General features: G+C 60.8%; 2 protein-coding genes across 5 annotated transcripts in view; one reads left to right on the forward strand and one right to left on the reverse strand.

Moving 5' to 3' along the window:
- The window catches only part of LOC116491923 (myomegalin-like), a 29,911-nt gene extending 11,025 nt beyond the window's left edge, over positions 1 to 18,886 (reverse strand). Inside the window, exons 1-21 of one of the 4 annotated variants that reach the window (XM_032192291.1) lie at positions 18,780 to 18,886; positions 16,314 to 16,563; positions 15,824 to 15,934; positions 15,173 to 15,249; positions 14,327 to 14,450; positions 14,096 to 14,250; positions 13,615 to 13,702; positions 8,449 to 8,568; positions 6,869 to 6,988; positions 6,535 to 6,627; positions 6,212 to 6,427; positions 5,599 to 5,757; positions 5,125 to 5,238; positions 4,774 to 4,911; positions 4,332 to 4,511; positions 3,872 to 4,066; positions 2,920 to 3,063; positions 1,775 to 1,850; positions 1,148 to 1,230; positions 854 to 970; positions 173 to 310 (exon numbers count right to left, since the gene is read on the reverse strand). In XM_032192291.1, coding sequence (XP_032048182.1) covers positions 173 to 310; positions 854 to 970; positions 1,148 to 1,230; positions 1,775 to 1,850; positions 2,920 to 3,063; positions 3,872 to 4,066; positions 4,332 to 4,511; positions 4,774 to 4,911; positions 5,125 to 5,238; positions 5,599 to 5,757; positions 6,212 to 6,427; positions 6,535 to 6,627; positions 6,869 to 6,988; positions 8,449 to 8,568; positions 13,615 to 13,702; positions 14,096 to 14,250; positions 14,327 to 14,450; positions 15,173 to 15,249; positions 15,824 to 15,934; positions 16,314 to 16,563; positions 18,780 to 18,799 — 2,718 coding nt within the window. In that variant the 5' untranslated portion in view covers positions 18,800 to 18,886. Of the gene's footprint in view, positions 1 to 172; positions 311 to 853; positions 971 to 1,147; positions 1,231 to 1,774; positions 1,851 to 2,919; positions 3,064 to 3,871; positions 4,067 to 4,331; positions 4,512 to 4,773; positions 4,912 to 5,124; positions 5,239 to 5,598; positions 5,758 to 6,211; positions 6,428 to 6,534; positions 6,628 to 6,868; positions 6,989 to 8,448; positions 8,569 to 11,612; positions 13,259 to 13,614; positions 13,703 to 14,095; positions 14,251 to 14,326; positions 14,451 to 15,172; positions 15,250 to 15,823; positions 15,965 to 16,313; positions 16,564 to 18,779 lie in introns of those variants that run through there. The other 3 variants (XM_032192292.1, XM_032192289.1, XM_032192290.1) reach the window with 3 other exon arrangements.
- Positions 18,887 to 20,641: 1,755 nt separating this feature from the next.
- PHGDH (phosphoglycerate dehydrogenase) lies at positions 20,642 to 24,045 on the forward strand. The gene is made up of 12 exons (XM_032192412.1): positions 20,642 to 20,824; positions 21,205 to 21,356; positions 21,467 to 21,532; positions 21,610 to 21,664; positions 21,741 to 21,839; positions 21,917 to 22,049; positions 22,157 to 22,305; positions 22,416 to 22,568; positions 22,705 to 22,837; positions 22,985 to 23,112; positions 23,276 to 23,504; positions 23,799 to 24,045. The coding sequence occupies exons 1-12, from the start codon at positions 20,687 to 20,689 to the stop codon at positions 23,951 to 23,953; spliced, it is 1,590 nt and encodes a 529-aa protein (XP_032048303.1). The 5' UTR covers positions 20,642 to 20,686; the 3' UTR covers positions 23,954 to 24,045.
- The last annotated feature ends 503 nt before the right edge of the window (positions 24,046 to 24,548 follow it).

Here is a 24,548-nt window from a genome sequence, read left to right on the forward strand (position 1 = left end):
TTCCCGATGTACCAACATCTCGTATCAAAGGGATCGAGGTAAGCAGCATCACCCCACACAAAAGACAAGAACAAACTCCCCTCGGCATGTCCTGAGGCTGAGAAGCAGCCCTGTAACTGAGCATCAGCAAAAAATACCAACACACCCAGACTCGCCCCGCAGGGCACACTACCTGCTGCTTTCTGCTTCCAGTAGCCTCTTGTCCTCGTGACTCCGCTACAGCCACTTTCTCCCGCAGCACCAGCACTTCTTGCGTCAGCCTTTCCACGGCTGGAATTTCTTCAGGATCCACCAGCTGCATCTGCAGATCCTGAAAACCAAGAGCAGGAGGGATCAGGGGGGACGGGATCAATAACAAGGACAGCTGGAGCTTTCTAACCCTCCCTGGAACACATTACCCAAAGTTTCCAGTGTTAGCGAAGACCCAGGCCTAAAAAATGCCAGTGCACCCAGTGTGAATTAAACACAGACAACTGCCTGGGGCAAGAATTGAGAAGAGACACAGCACATTCTGTCTGAAATACTCTTGAAGAAGAGTTTTTGGTACACAAGGAGCAAAAAGGTAAAATGATGGCCCTCTTGGGGTTTGGGGTCCTTGCCTTCTGGTCCAAGGAGGGATGCAGGCAAAGCAGAAGCAATCCCATCCCCGAACAGATACCCACGATGCTCTGAAGAGACCCCTTGCTTTAGCAGAGGTACCCAGACACAGCTACCACAGCAAGCCTGCAGCTTGGTTCCTGATATCTTACCGTTCAGTGGAACAGAGTGATGTTGAGGGACAGATGTGGGGAAAGAAGGGATTCCTCTGCAGCCTTTGCAGAAGGAGCTGGCCCAGCAGGGCACGTTATCTCACCTTGATGAGGTCCTCTTTGATCTGGATGGTCCTGGTCAGGGACTCCATGTCAGAGGCCTGCACCTGCAGCTCTTCCTCCTGCGTGGCCACAACAGACTGGAGAGCAGCGAGCTCCCGCTAAGGACAGAAGAGGAGGCTGTGAAAAACTTCAAAAAGCCAAAACCCCAAAGCAAGCTTCTGCCCCATCTCTTACTGGGGGCACCCTCATGGTAGGGGGGTCAAAATCTCCAGGGAAGGGCACCCAAGGGTCCCCATAGGCAAGGGAAACCAACACAGGCTTAAACCCCAGCTCACCCTGCTTTCCCTTTCCTTCTTTGCCATTAGCTCCAGCTCTTCTTTGGCGTTAACAAGATCCTTCTCCAGCTCTGCTGGTGATGCTGTGAGTGCAAAGACAGCCAGGTTACTGCAGGGTCACTTTGTGCCCGCCGCTCCCGCTGACCTCAGGTAAGACAGAATCCCTCTCTTCGGTCAGACAGCTCCACAATGCTCGTGCTTCCCACCACGCTGCCTCTTACCCAACACTCTCCTTCCCTTCCTGACTCTTAAACAGCAGCCCAGGACAACAGCGACAGCCCAGGCCTGCTGCCTCCACCCTGGCCAAGTCCAGGTGTCCTGACCCCAAGGCAAAACCCAAACCAGCTGCACCTTTCTCAATCCTGCCTGAACCACAAAGTCAAACCCCCTTCCCTGGATGGCTCTTGAATTGAAGCATCTCACCTCAAACCCAACACCAGCCTCTTTTTTACACTCCCACCCCCGAGACATTCCTGAACCAGCACCCAAAGGGGAGGCACAGCTTTATTTCAGAACACCCACTTGCTCCAAACTCTCTACTCTCTGACAGTTTCACGTAACCACGCTTCCCTGCACAGCAAAAATCCCTGGTCATGTTGGAGGACTTTTAGAGAAGCTTTCACCCACCTCCCTCTGTCAGGCAGCTGTCCCCCGGTGGGGGTCCGGCAGGGGCTGTAGCTCCACAAGCTCTCTGCAGCATTTCCTGAAAACACAAAAGCCTCCAGGTTTACATCTTTACAGGGAACCCAGCACCTGCAGCTTCCCCAGGACTCTGAGACTGCAGCAAAGCTGCTTCGTTGATGCCTCTGAAATGTGACAAAGCAATGAAGAGGGACTGGCCTGACAGTGGGGACAAGAGAGTTGCACCCAACCTGTAAGCTGGATGGTTGGGCAACAGGGCTCTGGCCTTGTGGTTTGTTTTTGTTTGTTTGTTTTCCCTAAGAGGTTGCTGGCAGTGAGCTTTATGGTAAGGATTAAACAGGTTTTACTCAGCTGCAGCAAGCATCTTTCAACTGGACTCTAGGTAGACTTTTGTCTTCGTCCAAGGACGCGGCCCAGAGGGACTATGCAGGAAGGAAAACACAGAGCTTGGCCCAAATACACATCTCTGGAGGTCTCCAGGGCTCACTTTCATCCTGGGAATAGAAGTGAGCCACCTGTTGAAGGTTTTTAAGCAGCTGCAAACTGACATTCACCATTAAACCATTAACAGCTGCTCTAGCTGGAGCATGGCATATGTGGCCTTAGAGCTGTGCTCAGCCTCCGAGGGGTTTTTAGCAAAGCTGCTTTAAAAATACCAACTCCAATTGTGGAAGAGACAGCAAACACCCAGCAGGCTCTGCCAAGAATTAGTGGGGATCTAAAATTAGCTCCCTTGTCCCCTCCAGAATGTGACAATGTCAGGGAGGGGATTACAATGCAGCAGCACGGCCCAGCCCAAGGAAGGACGGGGTCAGTGCTGGAAGGTCAGAGGGTGCATTTCTTTCATCCTCACAAGCGCCCCGAGGACCCACACGCTGCCTGATCCAAACAGAAGGAGGCACGGAGTGACAGAGGCCGGTGAATCAACATCAGAGCACCCAGGCAACGTTTCTGCTCCTCAGTTTCTTCTCATCCTCCTCCAGGAAGCCTCTTCCCTAATCCCACTTTCAGCGCTACCATTCTGTGGCCCTCCTCTCGCCCAGTTCCTCCCACAGCAATGAGCTCTCTCTGGAGCCACAGGCAAAAAAAAAAAAAACAAAAAAACAAAAAACACAGCACACAACTCTTACCTGCAGGGGCTGTTTGTCCTGCTTCAGCAGACTGCTACCAGCCGACTGGGTCCTGAGGGGCTCCTTTCCCAGCAGGTGCTGGCGCAGGAGCTGTAACTCGCAGCTCCTTTCAGCCAAGGCGTGGGCCATCTTCTCGGTAGCCGTCTGAGCAGGGAAAAAAGGGGAAGGCAGGGCTGTGACCAGGAGCTGCATCCCCATCCCTCACCTTTCTTAGAGACTAAATAAAAATATCTCGATATTTATCTGCTGTTTGATAACAGAAGGGCTCTGCAAACAGCCCGGGAGCTACTGCTGCTGGCCACTCGCAGTGATCCCACTGCAGCCCCCTCGCCTCCGCTCACCAGGTGGCTGCAGCAGGGCTCAGCCTTTCAAAGGAACAAGTCCCTTGGTTTCCCTCACCCCATTCAGGAGGAAAAAGAGGCAAAGGAGAGACAAAGCGATGGAGCTTTGCCTTTCAGCCCCCTTTTTAGGGAAGGAAACTCAATGTAAAGTATTGCAGTTAGCACTGAATCATATCCAGTGTGCAGGAGGAGGAGTAAATTCCACTTCAAGAGCCGCAGCTCCTACGTGCCCAGGATCATGCAATAGTTTGGCTCAAGTTTAAGTTAAAAGGCAACGAGCAGAGCCTCCTCAGCCTTCAGAGCTGCACAAGAAATATCTTTCCTCCTGGTCTGGTAACACCTATGTGAAGCAGCAGCCCCTCCACACACCCGAGAGCACCCAGGCCTACCCTGCCCGCTTACTGAGGGACCTGGCAGCCGAATGCTGCTCCAGGAGCTCCCCTCTCACAACTGCTCCTACATGGTCTGTTGGGACCAACCTAACAGCACTTTGGTGGCTCTCAGATACTCAGCAGCTCCAGCCGGGCAATGCCAGCAGCAGCCAGAGAGCAGTTTCCATTTGCTGAACACAAAGCAAAGCCACCCACACCACAGCACTGCACAAAACTCACTCTGCTCCACTGCTCCTTGGCGCTCATGGCCTGCAGCAGCTCCCGGATCTCGGCGTCGTGCTCCATCGCCTGGCGGTTCCTGTCGCTGAGGAGGTCCTGCAGCATTTTTTCCTTGCGCTGGAGACGCACGCACAGCTCCTCGGCCACCTCGCTCTGCCCTGGGCCCAGCTTGCAGAGCAGAGTTGCTGTGAGCTCCTGAACAAAAAGAGAGGGAGGGAGAGATGGAGAGACATCGCCACCAACAAGCTGCGACCTGTTTTGGGGAAGAAAAGCTCTTCAGCTTGGACGAGACAGTGTCTAAGCAAGGACAGGGATTTAGCAGTGCTGAAAGCAGCCAGCCAAGGCATGGGCACAGGTTGAGGTGCTCTCCTGAGGCAGGCAGCCAGGAGGCCGTGGCCTGGGAGCGTTCTCTCTGCAGACAAACCGGCTGAAGGCTTGGAAGATGAAGCCAAGGCCTCACCTCCACTTCCTTGTTCCTGTCGTGCAGGCACGTCTGCAGCTGCTGGATGATCCCCTCCTGCTCCTTCTGCCTGCTGCACGACTTGGCCTCCATCTCCTCCTTGAGCCAGCGGAGGTTTTGGCAGGTTGCTGACACCTGCTCCAGTTCCAGGGTTTTGGCTTTCAGGAGGCTCTCCAGGCTCTGAGGAGAGAGAACAGAAGCAGCTCAAGCAGGGACAGGGACTTTATCCCGAACAAAACCACACACACCCTCTCCAGGCACCACACTCACCTCTACACCCAGCCCAGGAACACGAGTGACCCAGAAACTCGCCCAGCACACGGGGACAGAGGAAGCCAAGCCCCAGCACCCTCTCTCCCCAGCCCCAGTCGGAGCATTCACCCAAGGATTCATTTTGCTCCACACCACAGCCAAACGGGACCCAACGGGCACAAGCACTCACGTGGATGGTGGCCTCGTTGCTGGACAGGACGCTGCGCAGCCTCTCCAGGTCGCCTCCACGCTCTCTTATCGAGAGACGGAGCTGTTGCAGCTCTTGCTCCTTCTTCTCCAGGGCAGAGAACTTCTCGTCTACTGCTCGCTAGGGTGAGAAGAGGGAAAAATGAAGAGGGAAATGCTCAGGATGGGGGAGAAGGGCTCTGCAGGGCCCCTTTCTGCATGGGGCCCTCATGCTCTGACTTTCAGAGGGCTCCTCGGGAAGGCTGGAGCAAGAAGAGCACGCAGAATACATGGTTGGCCTGGGCTCAGCTCAAAGACTGAGCAGAGAAGCTGGGGAGATGTCACCTGTGCTCACCTCCAGAGCAGCATCCCTGTCACTGACTCGCTGCTGCAGCTTCTCCAGCATGGTATCCATGGCTGCGGGGCTCCTGCCCAAGCTTTGCTGGCACTGCAGAAGTTCCCTCGATTCCTAAAGAAGTGTTACACACACACACTACTACAACTGGCAGTCCAGGAAAAACAAATACAAACACAGCAGCACAGAAAACTCTGTGCTAATTACTAGCCCCTACACTGATGGGTATAAGAATTTTAGCACCTGTCTGTGCCTGAGTAGTGCCTGTCAGGGCTCACCAGGCTTTTATGTGAGCTGCCACCTTTGGACACCCACACCTCCTTCCTCACCTTGGAAATGTAGAAGTATCTCTTGCATTTTCTTTGAGGGGAACGTATGAAAGCTACAGACTGATTTTGCATCTCTAAATACCAAGGGAGAGAGGAGCAGGGGCCCTGGCTGATCGTGCTCAGTTGAGGTCTTCCTGCATCTCACCTGCAGCAGCTGTTCCTTGCGAGCCAGGTGCTGACTCAAACACTGAACTCTCTGCTCCTGCGCCTGCAGCTCGCGGCGCTTCTCCCACTGCACGGCCTGGATCTGCTGAGCCTTGTCCTGCAGCTCCGCCTGCAGCTGCTGCACCACAGCACGCAGCTCCTGCGAGAGAAAAACATTCAGCCCTCAACAGACCGGCGAAGAGCAGACCAACCTGAAGGAGCTGAGAGCAACAAGGGCCGTGGGAGCAGCCTGAAACGCCCTGCAATGCTTTCACATCTCAAAATCCTCTTCCACAGCAATACAGTTGGTTTTATTTCTCTTCCCAGGAAATCCATCTAAATGCCGTGCTCTGGCCACAGGCAGAGCTTACAGGCAATCACAGCTAGCCTGCAGCAGCAGAGGTTAGCTCTGTAACACTGCAAGAGGAGATGGACATTTGCACAAGCGCCTTTGTTGATTCCAGCTCCTCAGACAGGAGGCTGGAGAATCCCCCCTGACACATTTGAGACAGGGACCAGGCTGGTGCAGGCAGAAACGATGAATGGGAGCAAAGCACTGATGCTTCTTAACCCCCTGCCACCCCAGAGAGTTCCAGGCTGAGTGCTTGTCATACCTGGTTGTGTTTCCAGGTTGCCTCTTTCTGCTGCTCTTCCTCGTGCACCGTGGTCTCCAGGAGCTGGGCTGCCCTCCTGGCTTCAGCCAGCTGGTGCTCTTTCTGGCGCTGAGCTCTCTTCAGCTTCTGCACCTCCAGCTGGGTGCAGAAGAGCGTGTTCTGAAGGTCCAGCAGTGCCGCCTGCTGCTCCTGAGTCGAGGGCGGGCTCTCTGACATCTGAAAAGAAAACAGAGAAACTCGGGATTCACTTCATAAGAAGGATTTAAAACTCAGGATCCCTGCAGAACCAAACCTGATGTGTTTCGGGCTTTCCCAGCACGTACCTGCAACTGTCCCAGCTGGCTTCTGTGCAGCATGTCCCGCAGCTTGGCCATGGTCTCATTCTGCCCTTCGATGACATGGTACAGCTCTTCTGTCTGCGAGACAAAGGGTGGGAAGCCCAGTCAGCGGCCAGCTAAGCACAAACCCTCCCAGTTCCAAGCCTCCAGCACAGTTATGACACAGCAGCGCCACACAACAGTAAGACCTTCTCAAGAAATGATTTCACGAGCTCCAGGATGCACAGCGATGGCTTACGCATTTCTTTCCAGTGGCTGCTTACAGGGTTAGCACGCTTCTCTTTCAGTGAGCACCACCCCGCCCGTCCAATCCTATTACCTCACTCTCCTTGCTCTTCAGGGCCTCGTTCAGACTCTGAATCGTCCGGTCTTGTCTCTGCGATGTTTCTTGGGCAGATTTTAACTCAACATTCAGTTCATTCAGCTTTTCCTGGAACAACTGCACACGAAAAAGATGTTGTTTTGTCTATCCTGCCTAATTAATGCTATATATAAACACCCTGGCTCAAGTCCCTACAGCCCAGGCATTCACCAGGTCAAGATAAACAAGCCACCCTCCAGAGCCTGTAAATACAGTTTGAGCTGGGTGGAGACCAGTGCATAAACAACCTCTGCTGTTCCTGCACAAGACTCTCTCAGTGCCTCTAGTCCCTGCAATGCAGCCTGCATGTGCAGGGTGGAGGCTCCGTGCTCGGGTTCACAGATCGGGCTGCCTCCCACATACCGTGGGACAGCGTTGCCCAGCACCCTTCCCAATTCCTAGTTCCCTTAAGAAGGAAGAGCTGCTTCAGCACAAACATTTCCCAGTAGGTCTGAACAACAACAAAAAAACACAGCGCCACATGAGGAGAAGCTGTACATTCCAAAAACTGTGCCTTTTGCATCTGGGGTCCCCCAGAACATTGCAGCTGCACCTTTCCCACCTTGCAGCCCCTTCTCTTCCTGCCTCCTTCCATCACCCAGGCACTGCTGCAGCAACTGCTGGTTGGAGTGATGCCACGTTTGATCAGATCAGAGGCTTATCCAGCCTCCTGGCTCCAGCACAAAGGAACCTAAAGCGTGCCAGGACGCCAACAGCACGGCTGCAGAGCAAAGGGGAACTCCTCACTAACCTGTCTCTGATTTCCAACCTGAGAAACTTCTGCCCGAGACATTTCTGCCTAACGAGAGTGACGTTATCGCTAACAGTTTCAGGATGCTCTGCTTTCACCACGATGAATAGGAGCAACGTAATTTGTGTATTTAAGCAACTGCTTGTTGGTATTGTTAGTCTTAAGATGATAAGCATCTTCCCTGGAACTGAATCAAGCCTCGGTTTCTTAAAAAGCTGCTGCTGCCATATGATCTCTTCTTGTTATTCATTAGTTTACACACTCGTGATGTTATCTCTTCTCTAGAGACACTCCCCCTAAAACCTTTAAACACTTCAGCTGCATTAACTACATCTTTTATTTCTCTGTCAACCTCTGTGGACCAGGCAGCACCAACAGCTTACAATGTCCCCACATTATAAATAAACATCCCATTCCAATGGTGTTTGTGTTTTTTTTTTTAATTGTTTTTGTTTGTTTACTCCCATTTAATCCGTTTTCCCAGAGGATATAATTTACCTGAGAGTTCAAGAGCATAAGAAGGAACATCTTACCCCTTGCAACATGCTAAATTTGATGTGTTTCAAGACAACTTGGCTTTTCTAGCAAACTCATTAGGGCCATTAAAGCTAAATGAAAGCAGCACCCCTCTCTGTGCTGATCTCCCTTAATGTTTGCAAAAAGAAAAAAGAAAAAGCAGGCAGCTGTCTGAGAAGGCAGGTGCCCTTCTCTCCTGCTCAGCCCATGCAAATCCAAGAGCCAGGGGAAAATTCTGTGCCTCGTGAGCCTGCTGTACACACAGAAATACCTGGTTGGTAGCTTCCAGTTGCTGGATTTTGCCCTGCAGCTCTGTGGCACGCAGATCGGACGCGTGCTCCTCGGCTGCGGGGTCACCTGGAGCTGGCTGCTGACGTTCATCTTGTAGATTCTGAGGAAAAAAAAATAGGAGAGAAATGGCTCAAGTCCTGCAGCAGCTTCTGTTTTATTTGCCAGCCCTCACAGACCTTGCAGCGTGGGCTTAAATACGTCCTTCTGGGCCTGTGTGCCTCCAGAGGAGCGTGCTGCCTGCATCTCCCTTCTCCTGGGTGGCAGGTTGGCTCCCGGCTGCTCCCCGCCTGACCTGCCAGCAGCTCCCCGCTGCCCCAAGGCTCTGCTCCTGCTCTGCCTCTCCTCACTCCCTTACCACAAGCCCAGCACGTGTCTGGCTCTAACCACCGTCTGCAGGCTGACGACAGATCTGCTCCTCACACCCAAACCGCATCCCTGGAACCTCCCTGGCTCCTGTGTGCCCCACTAGCAGCTCCAGACAAACAGAGCCAGCACCGAGCCGTGGTTCCCTTCAGCTCCACGAGCTGTAGCCAGCTTGGTGCCACAGCTGAGAGCTCATTCACGAGACGTACCCACGTACTGGGAACGGGAACGGCCTGCTGGCTGAGCACACACTAATCCCCTGTCAGCCCTTCTCACTGTTTTTCTGTCTCCTGCCCAGTGAGCTGGTAACTGTTTATGGCAGCATCCAAACAGAGCCACCCCCAGGCTCATCGAGTGCTCCTGGACACCAGCAGCTCCTCTTTATCCTCCTGTTTTGTTAAGACTTCAGTGAAACCTTAACCAGCCACGGCAAATAATCCTGGCTTTGCTCAACCAGGAGGCTTCAGACAGGGAGAGCTGCTAGAATCTCCCCCACAGTAACTATGTTGGAAGAAGGCTGATGAAAAGAAAACATGGAGAGGCAGGAGGGGGAAATAAAAACCACCACCACCACCCTTTCCTCTCCATTTGCAAATTCCAAGGAAAAATAAACCACACAACCTGCAAACAGCTAAAAGCTGGGAGGGGAAAGGCAAAGCAAGCTCCAGAGTCCAAAGTCCCAAAGCCCAAGCTGCCTCCTCCCTCGTGCCTAAGTACAGCCATCTCTCACCACGCAGAGTGTGGCTCCCCATTTTTTTTTCACCCTACATCAGCATTTTAACTGAAAAATCTCTCCTCAGTGCCCTCTCCTCAGCACAGCTCCAGCAATGTCAGCGCACGCTACGTGAAACAGAACACTTCTTCAGAAAATAATGATAATAACAACAAGCACTGCATTGTCGAGGCCTGCCAAGCTCACATCTGCACCAAACAGTGGGCAAAAGAGGGGCTGTCAGCAGGGCAACGCCTCCCTTGGTGCTGTGCTGGTGGCCGAGGCAGCTGTAAGAGTGCATCTGACAGAGGCTGGGTTTGGTGGCGTCTTCCTGGAGCTGTGGTGGTGAAAGGGAAGATCTGCTGGCTCAGGAAGATGGTATCGAAGAGATTAGCTGCCCCAGGCACCAGATTGCTCTTGGTCATCGTAAATTACGGCAGCCAGTTTAAAGGAGACTGCAGCTTCCAAAAAATGATAAGGGAACTGTGGTCCTACACGTTCCCTTCACATTATCAGACAGGCATTTATGCATGTGAATCATTGGGCTGCAGTACCTGACTTTGAGATTTCTCTTTTTAAGGATGTTGTCTGTAGAAAGAAGCACATGAGAATCATTTTGTTAACCAGCAGCATCCAGCTTCCCCTTTCTGCTGTTAAAACCCTCCAAACAATTAAGAGCTCTGCCCTTAGGGCAGGCTCTGCTCAGCAGCTGCTGCTGCCACGGCAAAAAATGGGCAGTGAAACACACAGCAGGATGAATCCCTGGCAGGGACGGCTCGGTGGCAGAGGCTGGAGGCTAGAAAAGCTCCTCCAGAGCAGCACCAAGGCCAGGATGGCAAAGCGTGATGCAGAGGGAAGCTGCGAGCACACCACGCTGACTGTGCCACATTTTGGTACAAGAAAGCCCATTTTTCTGCTCCGAATCCATCCCTAGCAGTGAAAAGGAGCAGCAAGCCCCACTGCACACAGGAGCAGCACCTACCCCCTGCCTTTTGTCTTCCTTCACCAGCTAGAAACACGATGCTTTTGCGCACTGGAGGAAAATCTGATTTTAAGCACTCTGTGCTCCACCCTAGCAATTTTCTGCTGGGTTTCCCAGGACGAGCAGCTGGGCCAGCAAGCAGCACTCCCCGAATGGGGAGCGTAATTCAGCACGGCGACAGTTGCCATAGAAATAAACAAGCCCGTTTCTAATCCCTGAGGCTACCTAGAGAATTAGGCGGCACTAAGGCCGCTAATGTGGATGCAATTAGCCTGACACGGCTGGTCCTGAATTGAAGCTGACTGAGGCCTTCTATTCATGAAGGAAAGCGGCAGCGGAGTTACAAGTTCAGCTTTTTGACTGCATGCTAATGAAGATTTCATTAAAGCCAGCAAAACAGGGGCAACCCAGAGCCACGCGAGGACTACCAGCCAGGCAGGTACCGGCAGCGAGATGCCCTGCGAAGGCGGGGGCGTTTGTTGCCTCTCCGCAACAGCTGCTGTTAATTGATGAATCCTTTCAAAGGCTCGGAAAATAAACCAATTATGGAGAGCACCAACCCTACAGCCACCTGCGAGGAAAACACCTTCTCCTCAGGGCACGCGCTGCAGATCTGCACGCTAGGCGGGCTGGAAGCCTGATCTGCAGAGGCAGGCGTTGCTGACACTGTGCCACTACCAGGGGACAAAGAAAACACGCGCCCAGCAGCTTAACGTTTCCCCTTCAGTAGTGGGTAAAAAAAATCCACTAAAAGAGAAAGGTGAAGTGAAAATGGGGATTTTCTCAGCAGAGAGTGAGAAAGCACGAGGAGACCTTAGATCCAGCCAGCACGCTGCAGTTGCAGGGGGAACCGAGGGAGGAAGGGAGGGCAGGCTGATTTCCCTGAGCACAAAGAGGAAACAGATGACAGGAGAATGACAGGGGAGAAGCGGAGCACACCTAAAAAGGACCGAGCTGCCTATTCTTAGCCCCTGGTTCAGCTACACGTGGCTATCTGCGTTATCTCAGCACGGAAGAATGCCGAATGGCCTCGAGAGGCGAGCTGCAGGGACGCCGCTCAGTCGAACGGCGGCACCATGACCTCTACCTGTACCCGCAGCGGCATATAATCCTCACAGAGGTCGTCCCACAGCTCCTGCAGCTCAGAAAGCTCCAAGGGAAGCCCCAAAGAAGCCCTGGACAGGGATTTTCTTTCTGCGGTCAGGAACCCAGAACCGGCATAGGCTAAGCCACCAGCAGCACTTCCATCTGCCAAGTCCCGGCTGAGCTTGGGAGGGGGCAGGCTGGACCTGACGGGAACAGGCAGCCTGCTGCCCCGCGGGCTCTGGACGGGCTTGTAGTCTAACCCCTTGATCAAGCTGAGGGCCAGCTCCAGCCTGTTCCCGCTCAGCGACGAGCTGGGGGTCACGCGGTCCTCTGCCAGATCCTCACATCTGCCGTTCCCCTTCACCCCCTTATCCACATCTTCCTCCTTCTGCTGCAGCGGGCCGGCCTCCACCGTCGTGTCCAGGGACTCCACGGAGGACGCGGGCGTGCCCTCCTCCATGCTCTCCCCATCCACCGGCCCTCTGGCACCGGCAGACTCCGCCGTGTCGCACACGGAGGACTCCTCGTTGCCCATGCTGGCTGACCAGCGGCCGGACAGCCCGCAGGAGATGCTTCTGGCCACCTTCCGCGGCACTTTGCAGATGGCTTCGTAGTCGGCATCGGCCACGCGCAGCGCCGCGCAGCCACGGCAGCGCCGCGGGCGGTTGCTCGCTCCCTCCGAAGCGTGGCAGCTGTGGGGCTCCAGGCCGTGCTCGTCTTGCTCCGTCCAGTACTCGTACCCAGAATAAGCAAAGTCCTCCTGCAGGAGGGCGGCATACCGCACGTCGGGCAGGTTAGAGAGGTCCACAGTCCCGTCCCCGGCTCTGTCATCCGCGCCGGAGTCGTCGTTGTTCCTGCGGTACATGCTGGCGATGCAGAACTTGAGGCGGTCCTTCTCCAGCAGCAGCTTCTGCAGGCGCTCGATGGAGAGGGCTTCGATGCGGGCGATGACCGTGTCGAACCTGTAGATGCGGTCCAGCATGAAGGCACACTTGCTGCAAGCGAACTCGGCTTTGCCGTCCCGGCACAGCTCCCTGCCCAGCACGTGGGACAGCAGCACCTGCAGGTTGAGCTTGGCCGCCGTGTGGAAGATCCATCGCCGCTGGTTGCCGCACAGCTCCCGGGCACAAATCCGGCACGTTTCCTTCATCCTCCCTCCTGACCGGCACCACGCCTGCTGCTGGGGGCTCTCCAGGACCTTCCCTGGGCCTCTCCGGCTCCCTCAGCGCATCCCCCGGGGCTCCGCTCCCTCACCCCGAGCCCCCCAGCACCTCGCAGCCGCCCTCGTCAGGGAGGGGGCCACACGCTGGGACTCCTGGCACCACGGCGCCCTTCTGCCCTACGCCATCCCCTCCACCTCAGCCCAAGGCTGTCCCCTCTCCTCACAGACCCCAGTTTCTCTTCACAGACCCCCACTTCTCCTCACAGAACCCCGTATTTCCTCACAGATCCCCAATTTCTCCTCAAAGACCCCCAGTTTCCCCTCACAGAACCCCAGTTTCTCCTCAGACCCCCCTGTTTCCCCTCACAGAACCCCGTATCCCCTCACAGACCCCAGTTTCTCCTCACAGACCCCCTGTATCCCCTCACAAACACCCAATTTCCCCTCACAGACCCCCCGTATCCCCTCACAGACCCCTATCTCCTCTCAGACCCCCCGTATCCCCTCACAAACACCCCGTATCCCCTCACAGCCCCCTATCTCCTCTCATACACGCCCTATCTCCCCACAGACCCCCCCCGTATCTCCTCGCAGTGCCGTGCCCCAGCCCCGCTCCTCCTCCTCCCCTTCTGCCACCCCCGATGCTGCTGCCACGGCGGCGCCCGGCTTCTGGCTCACATTTCAAGATGGCGGCGGGCGGGCGGTGCCGCGCCCGCGCCACGCCCGCGGGGGCTGCCGGGAGTTGTAGTCCGCCCAGCCCAGCCCGATGTCGGCGACAGAGACCGGGCGATATCGCGACAGCGGGCATGGCACCGCCACCACCGCCGCCAACAGTGCCCACCTGCTGCTCCAGGCCGAGATTCTGGTCCGGCAGCGTCCCCGCGAGCTGGTGGCTGGCGGCTGGGTCCCCGCTGGGCTCCTCGGGGCTCCTGTGAGGGGTGGCAGGGGTGCTCAGCGCCATCCCTGAGGTGCTCAGTGCCACCCCTGGGTGCTCAGTGCCATCCTCAGGGTGCTCAGTGCCACCCCTGATGTGCTCAGCACCATCCCTGATGTGCTCATTGCCATCCTCAGGGTACTCAGTGCCACCCCTGGGTGCTCAGTGCCACCCCAGGGCGCTCAGCACCATCTCTGAGGTGCTCAATGTCACCCCGAAGGTGCTCAGTGCCACCCCTGAGATGCTCAGTGCTATCCCCGAGGTGCTCAGCACCATCCCCTGAGGTTACTCAGCACCCTACTTGGATGCTCAGGACCCTAGTGGGATGCTCAGCACCCTGTGGGGCTTGTGAGGGGCCGCAGGACCCATGGTCGGACATGACACCCACCTCCGTGCTGCGTCGTGGCGGCCGTCGCCGCTCCCGCTGTCCCCCTGCGCCCTCGCAGCCTCCTTCAGCCTGGCCGCCAGCTCCTGGCACCGCTGCGCCTCGGCCTTGGCCAGCGCGGTGGCCTGCTCCGCCTCACTCCTGGCCAGCCTGGCCTCCTGCACGGCACCGGGTGAGCCCCGGGGATCGGCACCGGCCCCCAGCACCGGCCCCGCCGCGGCCCCCGGCGCTCACCTCCTGCAGGAGCTGGATCTTGTTCTCCAGCAGCTCGTAGACGTGCTCCGACTCCCGCTGCCGCTCCTCATAGTGCTGCCGGAGCGCGGCCTCGCTGCGGTTCGACTGGCTCTCCGCGGCCACCCTGCCAGGCACGGCAGGTCATGGTATGGCACAGCGTTACATGGCAAGGCACAGCATGGCACGGCATGGTATGGTATAACACAGCATGGTATGGCACAGCGTTACATGGCATGGCATGGTATGGCACAGCGTTATATGGCATGGCATGGTATGGCACAGCGTTATATGGCATGGCATGGTATGGCACAGCGTTATATGGCATGGCATGGCGTGGTATGGCAGAGCATTATATGACACAGCATGGCATGCTATGGCACAGTGTTATATGGCAAGGCACAGCACAACATGGTATGGCACAGCACAGCACGGCATGGCATGGTATGGCACAGCACAACATGGTATGGCACAGCATTATATGGCAAGGCACAGCATAGTATGGTATGGCACAGCGTTATATGGCATGGAACGGCATGGCACGGCACATTATGGCACATAGTCACGTGGCATGGCACAGCATGACACGGCACAACACGGCATAGCATGGCACAGTGTTACAAGGCATGGCACAGTATGGCACGGCACAGTACAACATGGCACGGCACAGCACGGCACAGCACGGCATAGTTTGGCACTCCATGGCAGGACGCAGCACCCTTAGCAGGGACCCAGCAGGGCTCCTGACGTCCCCCAGCCGACAGGTGCTGCCCTTTATTTTTGGCTGGCACTGGGGCCGTAAGCGGAGCCGCGCTGGCCGCCCCCCCCGTTCTCGTCCCCGCGCCTCACCAGGTTTTGTCCAGTGCCTGCTGCTTCTCCCGCAGCTCCCGCTTCAGGCTCTCCACCTCCACCTTCAGCTCGATGTTCTGTGGGGTCGGAGGGACGCAGAGTGACCCCGTGCACACCCACCCCAAGGTGCTGGGGAAGCACCCCCTGGCCCCACACAGCTCCCTGTGCCCATCAAAGGCAGAGCAGGGGCACAGCCCCCGCCCCACAGCAGGTTTTTGGGTGCTCTTGGCCCCTCTGCTGCACTGGGGACGCTCGGTAGCACTGGGGGCTCCATGTGGCCGAGCCCACCCACCCAGGACAGCTGGAAAAGCAGCCGGGTTATTTATAAAGCCAGCTCCCCACCAGCATGTGCTGGGGGCACCGGGATTTCTACCACCAGCGGGGCAGATCCTGCCCTCCCCGTCCTCCTTGCTCAAGCCAAAGACAGCAAAAAGCAAACTCCCCCCAGCCCTGCTGCTGTGCCCGGTGCCCTCCCGGTGTCCCTGTCCCGTGCCGACGGCTGCATGTCCCTATCCCCATCTCCTCCCCATCAGCCCTCTCCTGACAAAAGGACAGCACTGGGGGGAAATCCAGGACACAGCAGCACCCCGTCCCCATCCCCGTCCCCATCCCCGTCCCCATCCCCGTCCCCGTCCCCGTGGGCGCGCTCACCCGCCGGTAGACATCGTCCCGGCTGCCCTCGCCCTTCTGCTGCACGCGCTCCTCCAGGAAGTAGATGCGGAGTTTGAGGCTGAAATTCTCCTTTTTGAGGTCGTTGAGGTGCTGGGACAGCGTGCGGTACCCGTTAGCCATGGCCGGCGCTCCATGGGGGGCACATCCCGGCACCCCTCACATGGCGGCGCCGGGGCCACGGCCGCTCCCTGCCCACCCGCAGCTCGGTGACGGGTGCCCCCGCCACGGCCCCTTTCCTTTTTTTTCCTCCTCCCGGTGCTATTTGAGGAACCCGGCGGGGACAGACAAGTGGTGAAACCCGAGCCCCGGGCGGCCCCCGGCCGTCAGCCAGGAGGGCGGCGAGGGGGAGCGCGGCGCCCCACGGGGACGGGGACGGCACCGGCACCGGGGGGGTCCCCGTCCCCTCCTGCCCATGCTGGGGCTGACGCACGCATCCTACACGCACACCCAGGACCCCAGAGGTGGTCACCTTCTCGAAATCCCGCAGGGTCTGCGTCTGGGCGAGGGGACCCTCCTCTAGGTCCCGGAGGGGACACGTCTGTGCTGTGGGGCCGGGATGGGGCCACGCGCCCGGGGGGTGCAGGGTCCCCCCTGGTTCGGCCGGCGCGGGGTCCTCGTCGCAGTCACCCCATGGCCCCTCTGCCAGGGTGTCCCCATGGGGCGCAGCGTCCTCTCCTGCCATGCGGCTGGCCATGGGGATGTCACCGTGGCAGGGATCCCTGCGGAGAGGAGCCCACGTCACACACACGGTTCCCCCACAAAAGGGGGAAATTTCACCCGGTTTTCGCTTCTCCCCCTGCTGGAGAGGGTTTGCAGGTGGCTGCCGTGGCGCTTTTGGGGTGGCGGAGGCGATCTCGGCACCCCAAATGTCACCCCAAAGCCTGCCAGTGCACGTGTGAGGGCGCGTGTGTGTGCGTGTGTGCACGCGTGTGCTCCCGCGTGCCGCCACCAGCCCCCGGGGGCCGCGCAGATGGCGGTGCCCGACTGCGAGCACTTCGGCCCCATTAGCAGCCCTGACCCTCCTCAGCGGGCAGCAGGACCACCTGAGCCCCCAATAAAACCCCCCTAAAGTCTCCCTGGGGTCATGGGGAGGAGCTGGGGGGGCTGCACGGGGTGCCCCCCAGGAGGACCCCTGTGCCCCCCCGCCTTATCGCGGCTCACCCGCTGCTGGCGGCAGCCGCCATCAGGTTTATTTTCAGCAGGGAAGCGTGAGTCATTTCGGGGTTTAAAGAATAAAGAAAACAGATTGTTGTGTGTGTGTGTGTGTGTTTTTTTTCCTTAAAATAAAACAAAATAATCTTTCTGTATTTTTCTTTTCCTAATCCCCACGTTTTTGTAACGTGTGGCACAGTGGGTGCCCCAGGGCCGTGTCCCCAGAGCTGGGCACGCCGCAGGCACCTCACGGGCAGGGCACACAGCACCACAGCCTGGCAGCGAGCAGGGGAACAACCTGCCAGGAGGGGAAATTGGAGCACGACGGCTCCAGTGCATGGCCCTGCACCCTGCCAGGCATCATATGCCAGGACGCACGGCACCCAGAGGCACCCAGAGCCACCCAAAGGCACCCAAAGGCACCCAGAGGCACCCAGAGCCGTGACATCCAAGCAGCTCAGTACCCAGAGGCATGAAGCCCGTGGAGACCCAAAACCCAGAAGCACAACATCCAAGCAGGCACGGCAGCTGGAGGTGAGTATCAGGAGGCAGGACGCTCGGAGGCAAAGCATCCGAACAGACGTGGTACCCGAGTCAAGACGCAGCAGGAGGAGGCACAATTCTCAAGGAAGCGCCATGTCCAGAGGCACGATACCCAAAGGCACAACACCCGAGGAGGCCAAACACCCAGTGGCACACAATCCAAAGAGGCACAATTCCCAGAAGCGTGACACCCCGAGACATGATACCCAAGGACGCACGATATCCAAACACCCCGTACCACGGAGCTGTGATACCCGGGGGCACAGCGCCCACGCAGACACCCAACGAGGCACGGAAGGAGCCCAGCAGCACGATGCCCACGGTGCTGAAACACCCAGGCAGGGGCGTGCCAGGCCCCTGTGGCTCCCACAGCCCGGCCGGCACCCCCAGTACCCAAACTGGGAGCCCCGTGCCGGGCTGTGGGGACAAGGCTGGGAATTCATCGGCAGCAAAGGGGAGGACAGGGCGGTGCTGCGGGAGGACAAGAGCCCTTTCATGCCGGCTGTGCCACCCCTGGAGCACAGAACAGAGCAGGGGTGCACATCCCTGGGGTGCACATCCCTGGGGTGCACATCCCTGGGGTGCAGACCCCTGGGGCCCCCCACCCTCCGGGCAGCACCTCCAGCGTGCCCTGTGCCCCGCGGGCAGCCTGGCACGAGGGGTGCCACGCGGCCCTGACTCACGGCACCCGCTGACTCACAGCATCCCAGCGGCTGCACCGGGACCAGCACCCCGGGGTGCCACGGGGCGAGGGCCACGGCCACAGCGGGGTGCACGAGGGAGGCTGTGCCCCATGGGACGGCGTCCCCAAGGTGCCCGGCACCGCGCAGAGCTGGGGACTCACCTCCTGCTGCTGCTGGAGCGGGCAGGTGGGGGAGATGGGGAGAGCCCCGCAGCCTGCGCCCCAAATCACGGCCCTTCTGTGGGGCCACCACTGCTCCCAGCAGGGCCCACCCGCGCGGTGACCCCATACTGGTGCCACCCCGGTGCCACCCAGCAGCTCGGCCCCGCCGTGTGGCACAGCACGCCCTGCCCAGCACCCAGGGGTCCCCACGGCACGGTGCTGGATGAGGCCCCGTCCCCATCCCGCGGCTCCCCCAGGAGGATGCGCAGGGGCCGGGCAGGGCGATGGGGGGGGTCCCGCAGCCCCCACGCGCGTCCCAGCCCCGCGGCCACCCCCAGCCACCTCCCCACGGGTGCCCGCGGACCCCCCGCACGCCCCCAGCCCCCGTGGCCTCACCTCCGCCGCGGGGCTCGCATCCTGCCCCCCGGCCTCCGCAGCACCGGGGGGCACCGGGGGGCACCCGGGGGGCAGCGGGGGGCGCTCCGCAGGCGCTGCCGGGCGGCCCCAGCGTGCGCCGGGGAGGCGGCTCTGCGGCACCGGCCGGCTCCGCCCGCAGCTGCATCCCTCCTCCTCCTCCATCCCTCCTCCATCCTTCCTCCTCCTCCTCCTCCTCCTCCTCCTCCTTCAGAGCCCCCCCCCCCCAGTACTCAGTGGGGTGCCACATCCCCAGAACCCCCCCAATTTCACCCCAGCTGTGTCCCAGCTGCCACCACAGCCGGTGTCACCCAGTGTCACCCAGTGTCACCCGCTGGGGGTGCCCACCGGTGCGTGGGGCACAGGGGCAGGATCCGTGTCTCTCCATGGGGACGCGGGGACACGCCAGCTGGCACTGCCACCCATCCCGTGTCCCCTGTGCCCCTGTCAGGGGTCCTGGGGTGCCAGCGAGCCTCAGGGCCGTGCCTCGGGCTCTGCTCCCCAGGAGAGGGCACCAAGCAACCGGGAAAAGCCGGCAAAGGCCGCCACCGCGGTGGCTTGGCCATGGGCACCGGCATGGGATGGGGTCTGTAGGGTGCTGGGCACGGCGAAGGATCCCCCACCTGCTGCAGGGGGTGTCCCCCACCTGTCCCCAAGGAGCTGTATGGACGTGGGTGCCAGGAGCCACCGGACGGTGACACCAGGGAGGTGCCATCGCGGGGGCCTGGAGCGAGGTCTTAATGGTTAACAGCAGCCGGGGCTGTGCCAAGGCCCCCCTGCCATCCTGGGGGGCTCTGTCCCCCCCCACCACGCGTCCTGCCCTCGGGTGCCCCCAGCCCACGCCACGCACGAGGCTGCCGTGCCCTGTCTGTGGGGCTGCCGCCCCTCCGAGGGGCTCTGCGGACCCCGCTGCGGGTTTTCTCCAGCCCCAGCCCTTGACCCCGTCCCTCGCCCTGTGCCAGCCGCCCTGGACTTTCCTCCCTGTGGCGTCACGGTTGTTCCCTGGCCGTGGCCGCGGTGGGCTGTGCGTGGTGCCGGGGCGCACACAGCCCACAGCGAGCGGGTTTGGGGCTGGCTTCACCACGAGGTTTTGTCCCCAGGACAAAGGGGACCCCCTCCGCCCCTCTCCATCCCCGTGCCGCGTCCCCATGCTGTCCCCTATAGGGCTGGCGCTCTCCCCACGGGGTCACCGGCTGCAGCCCCGTGGCTCCTGCCCCATGGAGGGCGTTTGCTGGGCGGCTCCCGGGCACCCCACGTAATTGGGAGCTGAGGCCGGGGCTGGCCCCGTGCCCCCGGCCCCTTATCGGGGCATTGCTCAACGGTGGGCGCGATGCCGGGGCGGGCAGGGGGCACGGCGCTGCCTCATCTCTCAGCTGTCCCCCCTCTGTGGGGCTGGGGACACCCCATTGCTGGGGGGCTGGGGGCACCATGCCCTGTAGGGCCAGGGATGGGGCTGCCAGCAGCACCCGCAGCTCTGGGGTTCAGCCATTTGGCACCCCACAGCCCCCCTCCTGCCTCTCCATGGCAGGGAAACTGAGACACGACAGCGGTGCGAGGGGGGTGCAGGACCCACGGGGGTGCTCAGGGCTTGGGGGGCCCCCACCACAGCCCCCTCCTGAGCTCCCCTCTCCACCATCCCCCCTGCCACAGGGTGGGGGGCTCCGGGAATGGGGCCAAGACCCCGGGCTCACAGCCACCCAGCGGCGAGCGGGGTGGGAGAGGAGGGAAAAGAGGTGGGATTATGGAAATGGGATCCAATGAGGCAGCAGCGCAGCCCCACAAACGTGCCCCTCTGGCAGCATTTAGCCCGGCGGGCGGCCCGCAGCAGCCTCTTGGTCGGGAGCCCCACGGACGGACCCCGACGGCCCCGCAACCCTGACAGCCCCACCATGGCCTTGGCCAAGCTGCAGAAGGTGCTGATCAGCGACAGCCTGGACCCCTGCTGCAGGGACATCCTGCAGGCCGGTGGCATCCAGGTGCTGGAGAAACCCGGGCTGAGCAAGGAGGAGCTGCTGGTGGAGATCGCGGTGAGCGCCCAGGGGGTCCGGGCACAACGCGGGGTTCGGGACACCGCCGGCCGTCACCCCCGGCTTGGGTGGGTGGCAGCAGGGTGCCAGGCAGGCACTGCGGTGGCCTCACAGCCCTGTTCCCTGGTGGGACGTGACGGGGACATCATGGGGACGCTGTGGGGTCGAGGAGGTCGCGGGCCCCCTCTCCAAGCGGGTCCCGTCCCCGCCTCCTCCCGTCTGATGCAAGAGCCCCGGCTGGTTTCACGCTGCCGATCCCAGCCCTGCGCCCCCGGCAGTGGCAATTCCCAGCCCCGCCGCCCCCACGGGTGACGGGCCCCCGGGGAGCTCCAGGCGTCCCCGTAGCCCGCCCCGACGCACGGGATCCGTCCCCCCGGCAGGACTGCGATGGGCTCATCGTGCGCTCGGCCACCAAAGTCACCGCCGAGGTCCTGGAGGCGGCCGAGAGGCTGCAGGTGGTGGGCAGAGCGGGCACCGGCGTTGACAACGTGGACGTGGAGGCGGCCACCAGGAAGGGCGTGCTGGTGATGAAGTAAGAACGGGGCCCAGAGCGGTGCCACCGAGCTGAGGGGGGGGGTTTTGGGGTGCAGGGGGTGACCCCCGAGGTGAGGCCACGCCGGTGACACCGCTCTCTGTCCCCAGCACGCCCGCTGGGAACAGCCTCAGCGCCGCCGAGCTGACATGCGGGATGATCCTGTGCTTGGCCAGGTGAGCGTGGGGCAGTTTGGGGGGGTCACGTCCACCCTACAGCCCCCAGCCCCGCTCTGACCTCCCCCCCCTTGCAGGCAGATCCCGCAGGCGGCAGCCTCCATGAGGGAAGGCAAATGGGACAGAAAGAAGGTAGGAGGCGGGCACGGAGCGGGGTGGGGGACAAGGTGGGGGGCTGCAATCGCTCAGCCTTCCCCTCGCCCCCCAGTACATGGGCATGGAGCTGAACGGGAAGACGCTGGGCGTGCTGGGGCTGGGCCGCATCGGCAGGGAGGTGGCCACGCGGATGCAGGCTTTCGGCATGAAGGTAAGGAGCAGGGCAGGGGGCAGTGCTGGGGGTGGTGTTGGCTGTAGCAGCGAGACCCCTGCCCCGTTCTGCCCCAGACCATCGGCTACGACCCCATCATCACCCCCGAGACCTCGGCCACTTTCGGCGTGGAGCAGCTGCCCCTGGAGCAGATCTGGCCCCGCTGCGACTTCATCACGGTGCACACGCCGCTGCTGCCCTCCACCACGGGTAGGGGGCTCGGGTGGTCCGCAGGGGGGTGCGGGGTGTCCGGGGCATCCCCCTCTGCTATCCCCAGTCCTGACGGATCCTGACAGGACCCCAATCCTGCCCCACAGGGCTGCTGAACGACAGCACCTTCGCCAAGTGCCGCCGGGGCGTGCAGGTGGTGAACTGCGCCCGCGGGGGCATCGTGGACGAGGGCGCGCTGCTGCGGGCGCTGCAGTCGGGGCAGTGCGGCGGGGCCGCCCTCGACGTCTTCACGCAGGTGAGATGGGTCCCCAAAACAACCCTACCCCATCCAGAACCCCTCCAACCCAACCCCGGCACCCCCAAAACGAGCGCGGGGCTGAGGCCGGGCTGGGGCTGTGCCGGCAGGAGCCCCCGAAGGATCGGGAGCTGGTGAACCACCCCAACGTCATCTGCTGCCCGCACCTGGGCGCCAGCACGCGGGAGGCGCAGAGCCGCTGCGGGAAGGAGATCGCCATGCAGATGGTGGACATGGCCACCGGGAGGGGGCTGGCCGGCGTGGTGAGTCCCCCGTGCACCGGGGAGAGGAGCGGGGACGCTCCGTGCCTCAGTGTCCCCCTTGGCACAATGCTTGCGGGACCCTTTGGGCTCACCTGTGGGTTTCCATCTCCCTTCCTGCTCCTCTTCCTCCTCACAGGTGAACGGGCAGGCTCTGAGCAAAGCCTTCGCGCCCCAGACCAAGCCCTGGATTGCCCTGGCCAAGGCGCTGGGCTCGGTGCTGCGCGCGGCGGCCAAGCAGGCGCAGGGCAGCCTGCAGCTCTGCACACTAGGTGAGGTGGGCAGGGTGCACCCTGCACCCCGAGGGGACACACCGGGGGTGGAAAAAGGGCCGGGAGGTGGCTGGGAGGTGGGGTGAGGGACGGGATAGGGGTGGGCACCGGCTGACCGCACCACCCGCTGCTGGCTCTGCACCCCAGGGGCCCCCCTGAAGGATGCTGGCAGCTTCCTGGCGCCCGCCGTGGTCTCGGGCATGCTGGCTGGAGGCAGGCAGAAGGAGGTGACCCTGGTGAACGCCCTGCTGCTGGCCCAGGAGGCCGGCCTGAAGGTTTGTGCACACCCAGAGCTCCACACGCCAGCCTGATGGATGCCCCAAACCCCATCCATCCATCCCTCCTTCCCAAGCGGCACGACCCCGCAGGGGTGCCGTGGCCCCCGGGGACACCCCATAGAGGACTTTGGTGCTGAGCAGCCGCCTCTCTGCCCCGCAGGTCACAGCCAGCCACAGCGACGTGGCCCCCGAGCCCCACGGCAGCTCTGGCTTGCTGCAGGTGTCCCTGCAGGGCACCCCGCTGCGCGCGGTGGGGACGGTGCAGGGCTGCACCCCGCTGCTGCTGGAGCTCGGCGGGGCCACCTTCAAGCAGCCGGCCCCGCTGGCCGGCCACGTCCTCGTCTACAGAGCCAAGGCCTCCGAACCCAGCACGCTGCCCACGCTCGCTGGTGAGCTCCTCGTGTCACCCCGAGAGAGGGAACGGCCCGAGGGGGTCCCCAAAACCAGCCCGGAGTCAATAGGGGGAAGGTGGCAGGGGGGTGATGCAAGGAGAGGTGGAAAAAGGGTGGCTTGGGCACGGGGTTGGGGTCTTGGAGCGAAGGGGTGGAGGAAGGAATAATATCAGGGAGCTTTGAGGGGGTGTGGGGTGGGCAGAGCCCCGCTGCCCGTGGTCCCACACCGCCACGTGGGGTCCCGGTGCAGCAGGGCAGGCTGCAGACCCTGAGCCCTCTCCTCCCGCCCAGGGCTGCTGGGGAAAGCGGGCGTCCAGCTCCAGTCCTACCACAGCTCGGGCGCCGTGGCCGGGGAGCAGTGGAGCGTGGCAGGGCTGTCGGCCCCGCTGCCCGAGCTCGCCGAGCTGAAGCCGCGCGTCGCCGAGGCCTTCCAGCTCCACCTCTAGCCCCGCACCGCCAGCACGGGCTCTGCCCGCGCCCGCAGCACCCCAGCAGCTGGGCAAGCGCCGTGCTAAATAATAAAACATCCAGGAGAGAGCGTGCCGTGCCTCGTCCGTGCGGCTCTGCCCCATGGCGTCCCTCGTAGCTGACCCTAATCCCTTCCCCGCAGCCTCTGCCCCTCGAGGCTCTGCCCCATCACCCCCAGCGCTGTTTGCTCAGGGTGCAAAGGTCTCTGCAGGCGCTGCTGCAGCACCGAGGTCCTGCCTGGCCACGGTGCCCAGGGACCAGGCAGCGCTCCAAGAAGTGCTGAGCCCTCCTGCGTGGCCTCCCCGCTCTTAGCCACCAGGAATTGTCCCCCCAGGCTTTCCCCTGGGGACGGTGCCGTTGTCAGGAGTTGGGAAAATGGCATTTTGGCACCCCGTTGGCCCCAGGGTGCTGGGCACACACCTATCCAAGGGGTACGGGGCTGGGAGGTGCCATGTGCCTCGGGCACATGGGGTGCCCAGGGATAAATCCCATCCCACAGCACAGTGTTTGGGGTCCTTTATGGGGTGGGATGGCTGGGTAGCAGTGACCATTCACGACTGGGAGCCAGAGCTG

This window comes from Aythya fuligula, chromosome 8, assembly GCF_009819795.1.
Source record: "Aythya fuligula isolate bAytFul2 chromosome 8, bAytFul2.pri, whole genome shotgun sequence".
Lineage (NCBI taxonomy): Eukaryota > Metazoa > Chordata > Aves > Anseriformes > Anatidae > Aythya > Aythya fuligula.

What these genes read in the sequence shown, in the direction of transcription:
- PHGDH (XM_032192412.1), top strand. Translation starts at nt 20,687, where the DNA reads ATGGCCTTGGCCAAGCTGCAGAAGGTGCTGATCAGCGACAGCCTGGAC. An exon ending in TGCAGGCTTTCGGCATGAAG is followed by an intron (nt 21,840 to 21,916) that starts GTAAGGAGCAGG and finishes GTTCTGCCCCAG; the next exon opens with ACCATCGGCTACGACCCCAT. An exon ending in GGAGGGGGCTGGCCGGCGTG is followed by an intron (nt 22,569 to 22,704) that starts GTGAGTCCCCCG and finishes TCCTCCTCACAG; the next exon opens with GTGAACGGGCAGGCTCTGAG.